This window comes from Vespa mandarinia, chromosome 8 (assembly GCF_050613455.1).
Source record: "Vespa mandarinia isolate Hongniang chromosome 8, ASM5061345v1, whole genome shotgun sequence".
NCBI lineage: Eukaryota > Metazoa > Arthropoda > Insecta > Hymenoptera > Vespidae > Vespa > Vespa mandarinia.
Window position 1 is genome coordinate 6,315,001 of NC_140817.1, and position 12,062 is coordinate 6,327,062.

The 12,062-nt window shown below is 27.8% G+C and overlaps 2 protein-coding genes and 2 non-coding genes across 4 annotated transcripts; 2 read left to right on the forward strand and 2 right to left on the reverse strand.

Moving 5' to 3' along the window:
• Positions 1–1,965: 1,965 nt before the first annotated feature.
• On the reverse strand, positions 1,966–2,038 carry TRNAV-UAC (transfer RNA valine (anticodon UAC)). Its single transcript has one exon. It is a non-coding gene; the product is annotated as a tRNA-Val (tRNA).
• A 3,156-nt stretch (positions 2,039–5,194) lies between these two features.
• LOC118449285 (uncharacterized) lies at positions 5,195–7,891 on the forward strand. The gene is made up of 5 exons (XM_035883686.2): positions 5,195–5,649; positions 5,742–5,930; positions 6,053–6,211; positions 7,114–7,317; positions 7,428–7,891. Exons 1-5 carry the CDS (start codon positions 5,545–5,547, stop codon positions 7,692–7,694), a joined length of 924 nt encoding a protein of 307 aa, XP_035739579.1. The 5' UTR covers positions 5,195–5,544; the 3' UTR covers positions 7,695–7,891.
• Positions 6,926–6,997, forward strand: TRNAD-GUC (transfer RNA aspartic acid (anticodon GUC)). The gene has a single exon. It is a non-coding gene; the product is annotated as a tRNA-Asp (tRNA).
• Positions 7,892–7,975: 84 nt separating the features above from the next.
• LOC118449446 (CD63 antigen-like) lies at positions 7,976–10,604 on the reverse strand. Its single transcript, XM_035883975.2, has 5 exons — positions 10,356–10,604; positions 10,009–10,197; positions 9,587–9,751; positions 8,727–8,942; positions 7,976–8,628 (listed from the first exon to the last, which is right to left on the reverse strand). Exons 1-5 carry the CDS (start codon positions 10,416–10,418, stop codon positions 8,566–8,568), a joined length of 696 nt encoding a protein of 231 aa, XP_035739868.1. The 5' UTR covers positions 10,419–10,604; the 3' UTR covers positions 7,976–8,565.
• Positions 10,605–12,062: the final 1,458 nt, after the last annotated feature.

Consider the following 12,062-nt stretch of genomic DNA (forward strand, 5'->3'; position numbering starts at 1 on the left):
TATTTTTTATGATATTATTTCTATCGATAACGTATAGGATGCATTTGTAAGCTGCAATTGCACTTTTCTTAATGGAATTATTTATACTTTAAGCTTGTGTAATCCTCTTAAAATTCAATCATCACGTTCCATATCGTATTGAAATGAAATAAAGCAAAATTTTAATATCTCTCAACTTTAATGTCTATCCTTGTATAATATTAATTAAATATTAACATTATTTTATTAAACATTGGTTAAAGTTTAACGACTCTTCTTTTGAAATCAAAAATATTAACTCGAAGTATTATTCGTGATCACTCATCTGTAAAGAATTCCTAGAAACATCGCTCGTTTACAATCTGTCATTATTTTCTTTTTTTTTTTCTTTTTTCATTCCATCACGTTACATAATATCAATTTCTTCGTGTTCTCTTAGTGAAAATTACAACACCTCAATATAGTCAAATATCGCATGATATAATAATATATAACTTGAAAATACCTTAACGGAAATGAATGTTAAAAGTAAAAGAAAGAAAAAAAGAAAACAGAAAACAAAGAAAACAAAAAAAAAAGAATTTAAAAACGCTCGTAAAAATCGTAGACAACCTGACCGTTGTAATTCCAGAGCGGCATGATCATCGTGATGTCTGAAAAATATTTTTACACCGGTTCGTTCGTTGATCGTAAACTCCGGTACAAAGAGTTGCTTGTTAGATGGTTAAAGCCTGTTGCAATAAGCTATGACGAGTCGGTGTACACGTAAGATGCATTCATATATATATATATATATATATATATATATATATATATATATATATGCATTTGCATCGTATCTATCTCCATACAGACTTTTCACCGAGTTTCTTTTTAATACGGTCTATGTATTCTTACGAAACAGAGAAAGAGAGAAGGGTAGAAATCACGTGGCTCACTAGACATCTCGCCAAGAGATAAGGTATTCGAGGGTGCTCAAATGAAAAGGCACCCTAGAGGGCATTCTCATGACACTTGACCTACCTTTCTTCACTCTGGAGATTTATTAAGCGTGTTAAGTGTATACCGTCAAATTCCTCTTCCTCTATTTCGAAGAATACAAATTTCTTCGAAGAAAGCAACCTTTCTCTCTTCCAAATTCTCTATTCGTTTTTATTTAAATTTTATCTTTATGAAAGAATAAATTAACGTCGTAATAACCAATTAATCAATGTTAGAAATACAAATTGATTCTTGGTCGTTGATAAAATAGCAAGATAACAAAATCATTTTTCGATTTCTTCTTCATTGTCCGTCACTCAATGGACCGTAGTTTTGTGATCCACCGTCGTTTCCTGTCTCCTCTCATTCGTTCTCTCTCTCCCTCTCCCTCATTACTTTCCATGCCTTTCTCCAGTATCTCATCGTTATGAGATAAAATACCGAGCGAGGAAGAAACTGTGGAATTGCGAATTGCGATTAAAAACCGGATTCATTCTCGTTACCGGTTCGAAAGAAACGAGAGGAAACGAAAGAACGGAGGTGCAGGTGGAGAGCCAGGTGGCTCACGGTAAGGAGAGGAACAGTGAATGAACGAAGGAACGAACGGATGAAAGAAAATTCCCTTTGCTCGCATTGCTTCGAAGCGGTTCGGTTCACTCTCGAAGCGGTCGAACGTAAAGGAACGACAAGACGAATGTGAGCACGAGAGTCGAATACCAATCGCGATTTTCTTTTCCTTCTCTTTATCTTTATTCCCGCTCTTTCTACGTCTAAGGTAAAAAATTTTTGTTATTTCAAATGCGTCTTCGAGAACGATCGATGCTCCAACATTATTGATTTCATCTAGAGAAAGTTGAAGTCGAAACATTACGAAGATTACAGGCTTACGAATCAGAACGACGATTATTTATCAGGATTATATGTTTTAATATATATATATTTATAAAAGAAATAAGTATATGATAAAAATTTAATTAATAATACGATAAAAGAAAAAAAAAAGATTGGTTCCGGCCGGGATCGAACTGGCGACCTTCTGCGTGTAAAGCAGACGTGATAACCGCTACACCACGGAACCTTGGTGTTAGTTTCTTTGTGTAAATATTTTATTTAATTATTTTATATATATAATTAATTATTATTTATATTTATTAATATTTAAAAACACTCTATATATCTTATTACATATACTAAAAAATAATTTTTGAAACAGATATTTTTATCGATTTTTAACAGACATTTGTGTCGATAAAGTAGATTACCTTCTTTCCATATGAGTAAGCTTGATAGATGGCAGGTAAAAACATACTATTTACTTTTAACTTTCTAGATATAAATGAAAAAGAAATATATAAAAATAATAAATTTTTTTTACGTGGTTTCTTTAACATCAATGATTTATATCTGCATTTTAAACTTTTAAGATCCCTAATTATAAACGTCATTAACTCGCGACTGATTGAAGTTATAAGAAAGTTTAATAAGAGTCAGCTACTAAAGTTTTTAGTACTCCTGATCTTTTCTAATTATGAAAGTTAATGTAATTTTTTTTTCTTTTTTAATGAATACCTATAATTTCGTTTGCATATTTATATAAGAGTGAATATTTACAATCGATATCATGTAAAATATTGCTACTCTGCACCGTTTACGAGATAATCGGCATTTAAGTATTACATTAGCTGACCTTTTATACAGTACATATATATATATATATATATATATATATATATATATATATATATAACTAATTTTCATTTGATTATTCATTTGATTAACAATCGTCAGATTACATAATATTTTTAAATTGTTTAAACTGATCTTCAAATCGTCAAAATAGATGATCGTTTGATTTGTAAATAATATATTACGTATAGCACAAAAATATGAATCAAAATGCAATATAAATCTATTAGGCAGTCCATTAATATGCCGAGTTTAAATTTAAGAATTTAGATTTAGTATATTAGATTGATAAAAGAAGACAATAAAATAAAAGTATTTTTTATGAACTCTATGTCGAGAAGTAAATTCTCTCATATTAATTCTAGGATATTTCTTTCTTTTTTTGTTTTTTTTGTTTTTATACCTTCTGTAAAAATTTGTCGTTTATTTTACCTGTAATATAATCGCCATGTCAACGAAGGATTTCAAGAGATCACTTGTTTAACAAGTATTCGCTCAACTCTTTGGATAACTCTTCTGTTAAAATATCGGCGATTTGGATAACGATCTACATAGTACATAGTAGCCATAAATGCGTTACCGGCGTACTCACCTAATGCGAGGATCATGTTGGTGTGCTCTCGATTACTGTATATAGCCATGTCGACAGAATGACAAAAACTAATAGCCCAAATCGAAAACGATAACAAGCTATGACATTGGCGGTGATGTTCATGAATAAAAAAAAAAAGAAAAAAAACAACAGAAATAAAATTTATAGGATGGCCAAGTGTAAGCGTACTCAACCTATCTTCAATATCGATTTATTTGTAAATGAAACCTGTGTATGGAAAAACGTCACTTTACATTTACGATTTATTTTTCCTATATATATAGATTCAACCACTTTTTGATTATAGTATCCAGATCGATAACACACTTTATATATTATTAATAAAGTTATTGTCATTGACCAAGTTTAGATTTTTGTCCGTCTATTCTCATGTAAATAGGCCTATGAAACACTACATTTGGCGACTTTATTATTAATAGAAATAAATAATTAATAAGAACAAAAAAAATATGATGTCACAAAGAAAGAAGATAAAGAATACAATGAATAACGACAATGGTTATTCCATTGTGCAACACGAATGAAAAATTAAGATATTTGTTTCCAAGATGAAAGCAATAGTTATGTATTTTCGATCTGTTAGCCACGAGTAAGGATATAATCAATTTGAAGAGATAAAGATGACGTTCCTACATTACAAACATCTAAATCTGCAAGAAATATTTTATTCAATAGATATTATTAGACCCAAAAGGTTAAATAATTCAAGGAAATTATTATTATTTTTTATATAAAGAAATAGTCATCGTTAACCTATTCATGTCCAGAAGCAGCAAGCTTCATCGCAGTAAGAACCTCAGAACACGATTTTATTTTTAATGTAATCTTTATCAATTATTTTATTTTTTTAAACAATTATAGAAGAAAATTTTTATTTATTTCTAATTCATTATCAAAAATAAATTTACCAATGCTTGAATCTTTATATTATTGTAGTTTCATATAATTCAAGTTTTAATCTTGATATTGCTTATCTTATCTCAACTTTTCTTCTATTAATCTACAGAATTACTCATTATTTGATATAATTTTTCGAATTCTGTTTGTTATAATATTTTTTTCTCTTCTTGTAATTCCCCCTTTTGATTTTCGTGTAGTAATAATTCCATTTTCGTACCTTTAATCTTTTAGAAAGCAATTTCCTCAATCTTAATATGTTTAAAGATTTTCTCTTTGAATTTAAGTATTTTTAACAATGTTGATATTTTTATTAACTCATTAAATTTCGATTGAATTAAAAAAAGGATCCTAATATCCTTCTTTTTTTACATTGTTGCCTTTTTTTCTTTGTTTCTCCTTTAATTTCAGTAAGCATCTCGGCTCGTTGCATTTCCAATTCGACAATACTGTCTATCAATTTTGCTTGTAAATGTTCGCTTAATTATAACTTTTTTCCATTATATTTCTACGAGTTTTGCTCTAGGATTCATTTGCGAGAGAAAAATTTGTCTCACTGAACAATTCATAAAAATATGATTACCTATAAGTATAACATTCGATAAATCTAGTTAAAGTTCGATTTTGTTTCATACGTGAAAGAAAAGGATCAATGGTGTATCGTATGGGCTACACAAATTGGACTAAGTACAATCATTGTCATTTATATACAAAAGACATATTATTGATAAAATTGTTATTATTTACGATATAAGTAATTAATGACGAAATAGTTACTGTGATGCACCGATACTCATACGAGTATATAGAACACTAGAAATATATATTTATCGGTGTATATATATTATTGATGACAATCAATAACGAGACGTTAAAAAGAATATAGATAAAGGAAATACATTTTTAAGTTTCTAGTACGTTATATAAATTTATCTATCATTTAAGTCGACAAGCATGCCATCTAGTATTATTGTCTTATCATTTAATTATCGTAATCTTATTATTGATTTTCTATCGTACATTTTATTCTTGAAACAAATCAAAAATAATTAAAATGTATTTACGCCTGTGTTGCCTTTTTTTATATTACTTATGCGAAAATCATCAATCGCTTTGAATACAATCCTTTCTACAGAAAAAGTAGCGAGAAAGTGAAATTTTTCTTCGGCAAAGAAAAAAAAGTTTAGATATATCTTTGACGTGTAACATTTTTCTAAGAAACACATATAAGAGGACGATAATAACAACCATTGATAGTAACAACGATTGTCTGAGTTATTACTACGAAAACACTCGTTAACGATAGAACTCAATAAATGAGTACTCTATAAATTTAAAAATAGGATTACAATGTAAATTGTTTTTGTTTAAGAAGAAAGTAAATAAAAATGTGGGCCAACGATCCAGTTTTGTTGTTACTCTCTCGTAAGAAACATCCATGGTTAAGTACATTAATTCTTAGTTGTTACTTAACAATCACCTTTGCTGCAATAGTAAGTAATAACAACTTAAAATGCAATCCTTTTTCATAAATAAAAAAAAAAGTGTGCATGTTAATAAAATATTGTTTTCGTTATTTTTTCAGCTTGTAGCACTGGCATTATTATATCTATCTTTAGAAATAAAATTACACACATTATGGGATTTGATTTTACTGGAACCATTTCTTAGAACTGATAATACCATTTTATTTTCGTTTTCAATTGTGACAATAGCAAGTGCTACTCTTGGATTAATTTCAGCCTTTGTATATTCACAAAGAGGTCTATTAACGGTAAGATACATTATAATTTAATAAAGAAACTTATGATATTATGCATATATATTAAAAACGATTCATACAAATACAAGATCAAATGAGTTTATTTGTTCTTTCTTTTTTTGCTTTTTTTTCAGAGTATGGGAATAATGTTAATAATATTCCTTATTATCAACATTTACGTAATAATTTTTAGAGTACAAAATTTTATCTCTGCATCAAGCCTTTATTATCTGTTGAACAATATAATGCAAAATAATCCAGATAATTTGCCACTGCATATAATGCAAAAAAGTGTAAGTTATTAAATATCAATTACATAAATTAATATATATGTTCTATATCCGTTAAATACGCGCCGTGCTTAATGTATAGGATCTTAATTAATTGTTCACTTCCATTTAGAAATTAATTATAATCATCGATCATGTGTATGTAAATTTATATAATGTTATGTAGATTTTAAATGCTTATAGTCGAATCTTATTGTATTCAAATTTATAACTATAAATTAAAACTTTATCAAGTTTTTTTCACACATCTTAAAGATAAAATTTCTATTTTAATCTTTACAAGTCTTTAAACAAGATACTTTTCAATTCTAAATGAAAAAAAAATAAAAAGAAAAAACATAGACAAAATAGATTACACTTTTAACTGAGAATAATCTTGTTATCGTCGTCGGTAACTGTTTTCCATCGGTAATTGTACTCCATCGATAAATAGGTTATGAAAATTATAAATAATTTTTGGATTTCTCATCGGTTATTTATTCATCGATTTTCTATCTTAATATAATAAAACAACTCTTATTATAATAAGATTTCCATATATTTATATAAGAATAATTAATCAAATCTTGATACCTTTTTCTTCGAGAATATCCCAAAGATTATCCCAAAGAAATATTGGTAAATATAAAAATAAATGTAAATAATAAATTATTTGTTTATAAATAAAGATCAAATAAATAAATATATATTATAAATATAAATAATTATGTATCAAGGTCCTCGGTAGTATAGTGGTTAGTATCCCCGCCTGTCACGCGGGAGACCGGGGTTCGATTCCCCGCCGGGGAGGAATTTTTTTTTTTATTAAAAAATAATTAACTCTATATAATCGTAATAATTTAAATTTATATACAATTTTTTTTATAGAATATTTAGAACATTAAAAGAATTTTATTGTTTTATAGCTTTCTTGTTGCGGAATTCATTATAACTACGAATGGAATGATTTATACAAAGTTATTCCAGGATCCTGTTGTAATAATGGGACTATTTGTAATGATAATGAGCCAACATTATTTAAAATTGGTTGCTTCGACGTTATTATTAAAATATTACAGGAAGCTTATGAAGAATCAATTGAAATTATTGTAACATTAGATGTTTTTTTCGTGAGTACATACATAAACTATATACAAAGACAATCTGTTGAAATGTAGACATTTTTCTATACGCATTAATCAAGTTTCAATTAGTGAAAATTATATTTATTATATTTCAGATAATTATATTATTTACGGGATATTTCTATTATGCCAATCTGCAGAAAACAAAACAAAAGAAGAACATGGAATTTAGTATATTACCAAGAGTACCGATACATGCGAATAAGCAACAAACAGTATCTACGTTGGACAACAATATAGTCCAAAGAGGAAACAATACAATTCAAAACAATAGTTCTAACGTTCACAATTCCGCTCACCTAACTAATCAAAATATGGAACCGATATACCCTTATTTATCCATGCCTGAACCAAACATTTAAATACACTAATGTCTAAAACAACTTTAATTAATTTTAATTGATTTAAATATTAATCATCGTTATTAAAACCTGTAAAAAAACAATCTATACTTTATATTCATAAATTTTATTAATTATGTTTCAAAATTAATATATAACTTTATTAATTAGTATTATAAGGATGTTACTATTGTAATAATAAAGAATTATTAACGTTACTGTTATTATATATATTATATATATATATATATATATATATTATATATATATATTATATATATATATATATACCTTAAATAGGTATACATTAAATAGGTGCTTTTATTAAAAAGACATTAAAAGACCTATCGGTCGATGTGAGTTTTTTTCCAATAACAGTACGTGACATTTATGTATTAACTACTAAAACATCTAGCATACACGTTCACACAAGTTAATCTAAATGTATTCGTTGTAATAAGTGCATGTATATAAAGGGTGATTCATAAATGAATGTCAATGCTTTAGGAATTAAATCTACATACTGATATAAGTAAAAAAAAGTTATATGAACATATGTCCTATATATCTTATATTAAATTTAAACCCTGAAGTATTGATATACATTTAAGAATCACCCTATATATTTTCACAAACACGTTACAAAAATACAACAAAATGCAAGAAATATTTGTTATCATTTTTACTTTTACCCATAACAAATATTGATCAATCGATTAAGTATACTTTTCATTATGAATTATTTTTTTATACGAGGAAGCGATTCTGTCTTAATTCTTATTCCTATGTTATCCTTATGAAGACCAGCTGATGTAATCAGATGTAAATCGAATAAATTGAACATAAATAATGTAAAAAAGAAAATTCGTATGAAAAATTAAACGACCTCGTTTCATTTAGCAGTCTCTCTTTTTATGGCCATAGCTAGGCAACAAGCAAGTATTATGCCAGCGACCTGAAACAAAAAATAAATAAATGAATTCTTGTTAATAAATCTATTAAATAATTTTCGATATATACACATTAATAATAATTATTATCGATCGTACTAACCTCTACAAAAGCAATTCCGATTCCTACACCGATCAATATAGTAGCTCCTTTTTGAACACGCATTTTCAATTTTTCGAAGCAACCTTCCTTGTTAACATCAAGACTTCCAATTCCACAAGGATTTTGCATTTTCATGCAGCAAGAAGGTGGCAAAGTCGCAATGAAGGCATTGTTCATAATCCAATCATTTGGTCCATCTACTCCGCAGCACATCAACTGTGATACAGTGGTTTTTATATTATATACGTGATCTCGAAGGGAACATGAGATAAATCAGATATAAAAATTTTCGGATATACGAAGAGAGACCTTGTTTGATCGTGATCATTTCCTTGTCTCCTTAATCACCAACCATTAAGATTATACCAAGCATTATTCTATAAAATACGTTACTAAAATATTATAATACTTTCAAAAATAAAAATAAAAAAGAAGAAAGAAAAGGAAAGAATATATGCTCCACGTTGAAATAAAAACAAAAATTATTTTGATATATTCGGAGAAAAAAAATTAAAACTCATTTTTCACTTTATTCAAAAGAAATTTCATTTGATTCATTTGATTCATTTGATATCACCCATCGAGAGCATGCAATGTCTGTATTAAAAAATTTTTTATAAAACTGAACATTAAAAAACATTTTAGAAAATCAGTCGTAATAAAAGAAAAAAAATGTCAAAAGCTTCGTCCACTTCGTTCCAATATCGAAATTGAATAATATAAACAAGATATATGTATGTGCAAGGAGTTTGCATTGTTTTCATTTGGAATTAAAAATGATATCGATTTTACCGCGCTTAAAGTTTCTCTATCGACGAAACCATCATAGGCTTGTCGTGTTCTAGATTCGGTCTACCGACCTTGCTCTGCACATTATCCCAGGCAAATTTGTCTGCGTCAGTATAATTCTTCATCGATTCCTTTAACGTATCCTTCATCGCCATACTGAAATCATTTTTGAAAACTGCCGCTGCAATTCCAACCGCAAGTTCGATCACAAAAATGATCAAGAGTGCACCTGCGAACTAGCAAAAAAAGATAAAATCAAAGATCTAACAGTTAATCATAATTTACCGATGAATAATGTAAATAATTCATTCAGAGAATATGGTAAATTATTTTTGTTCATACATATATATATATATATATATATATATATATATATATATATATGTATGTACATGTGTAGAAAATTAAAGATTAAAAATGATATAAAAGTATACATAGATATATGTTTCTGTAAAAAATAAAAAATCGCATTATTATATACACAAATTCTTACAGCGATCAGCATGCTATAGTGCTCTTTAATTGCACCATAACAACCAAGGAAGGCAATAATAAAAACAATAACACCAGCGACTATGAGGACGATGGGAGGTGCCATTATCCTTCCTTCGATAAAATGGCTAAACTCGCCAACATCTCCAAGAACGAGAGCTCCCGCTACGATGATCCCAATACCAGAAATCTAAAGGAAATTTTTTTTCGATTATTACGAACAAGATATATATATATATATATATATATATATATATATATATATCATAAAGTAATAAAAAAGAAGGAAAGTAAAATAAACAAGAGAAAAAAAAGTTGAATAAAATGTATCACTGTTAACAAACTTACAGCGAAGATCAAATTGAAGACGAAGAGGATATATTTAATCAGGCTCATACCGCAGGACTCCATGATATTATTTTTGTTATAATAATAAATTTATTATAATATCTGATTCTATATAATAATAATCTTATTACTAAAAATGTAGAAAGGAAGTTCACGGAAATATATAATCAGTGGTTTCTTTTTTTTTTTTTTTACGAGCGACGCGTCATAATCCCGCGTCCTGTGCGAAGCAACCGGTGCACAGTAAAGCGATTTACATTCTGAGGAGTAAAAGCTCTGAACTAGTTCGATCGAAATCCTCGAGAAGCTTCGAAAGAAAGTAGCGCGCCACTAACAAGGATCCTCATTGGTCCTAGTCCATGGTGCTCAAGGACCTACTGGAGAACGCATAGAAATGGGACCGGCTCTTTATTGGTCGTTGATTCGTCGACGTGCATTCATTCTATGTTTTTCCTTGGTAACTATAGATACAACAACGACGACAACGATGATGATATTTGCTAAGTAAGGAAAAAGTTCGTTGTTCGTATTTATCATATTACAAGGTCATATTAGCCCAATCTTAATATGTCCCAAATTTATAAAAAATTTTATGGATTCTTCTTTCTTTCTCTTTTTCTTTTTCTTTTATTTTAATGTTTCTAAAAGATCGTTCATAAAGTTGCATTATTTTTTCGACTTCATTAAGCAACTCAAACATATAATACTATAAAGCAACAATTTTTAATCGGATAGACCTTGTTGGTATTTATTAACGGTTTGCAAAAAAAAAAATTAGACCAAAAAAAGCTAAAATATCTACAATTAAACCAAAAACGTTTCAATCAAGAAATAAAAAAATCACTTATTACTTAGTAATCCATAGTAATTTTCAATTTCTACTGTTTAAAGTTTATTCGTTATCAACGAGTGAGATCGATCAACAATTTACCCAATTTCATAAACCAAGTTCAACGACCCAGTTTCCCTTCCAATTACTTTCCTTTATCCTGTTATAGTATTTTCGTTCACGCGATTATTTCAATGACTAACTAACCGATAACAAAATCCTTTTTATTTACCACAATCACACAGGAGAATACATTGAGAAATAATACTTTTTTCCAAAACTACATCTATTATCTAATTATTTATTTCTTTTTTATTTTTTATGTGTTTTTTTATTATTATTATTATTATGTCTTAACTCGTGTTCTGTTTTTGCCCTCGTTACCTACGTCGATCGCGTGACGCTTCCTCAAAGCACATAGCCTCGTTCGATCGTTACTTTTCTAGTCCGACGAACTTTGAAAGCATTTAGATCATTCATTTTCTTTCTTTCGTAATAATCTTTCGTTTTAACGAATAAAATGCTTAAAGAAACATTTTAAATCTAAGAAAACCTTTTGGAAATATAATACTAACAGATTTAAACTTTATAACAAAATCTCATTTTTACATTTTTATATTCACAAAATATTATTTTTATATTAAAAAAAAAAAAATTGTAACAAACTTTATAACATTGATCAATTCTTTGCTTATAATTCTTTTCTTTTTTTTCTTTTTTTAGAAGACTATTTGAAAAACAAAATATACAATTAACGAACGATATTTATTTAAAAGAGGTATTCGAAATGAAATATGAATTTGAGTTATCGAAAAGAAAAAAAGATAAAGAAAATTTGTCTGAAATCGATGAAACATTTACAAAATAAAATCAAAGTT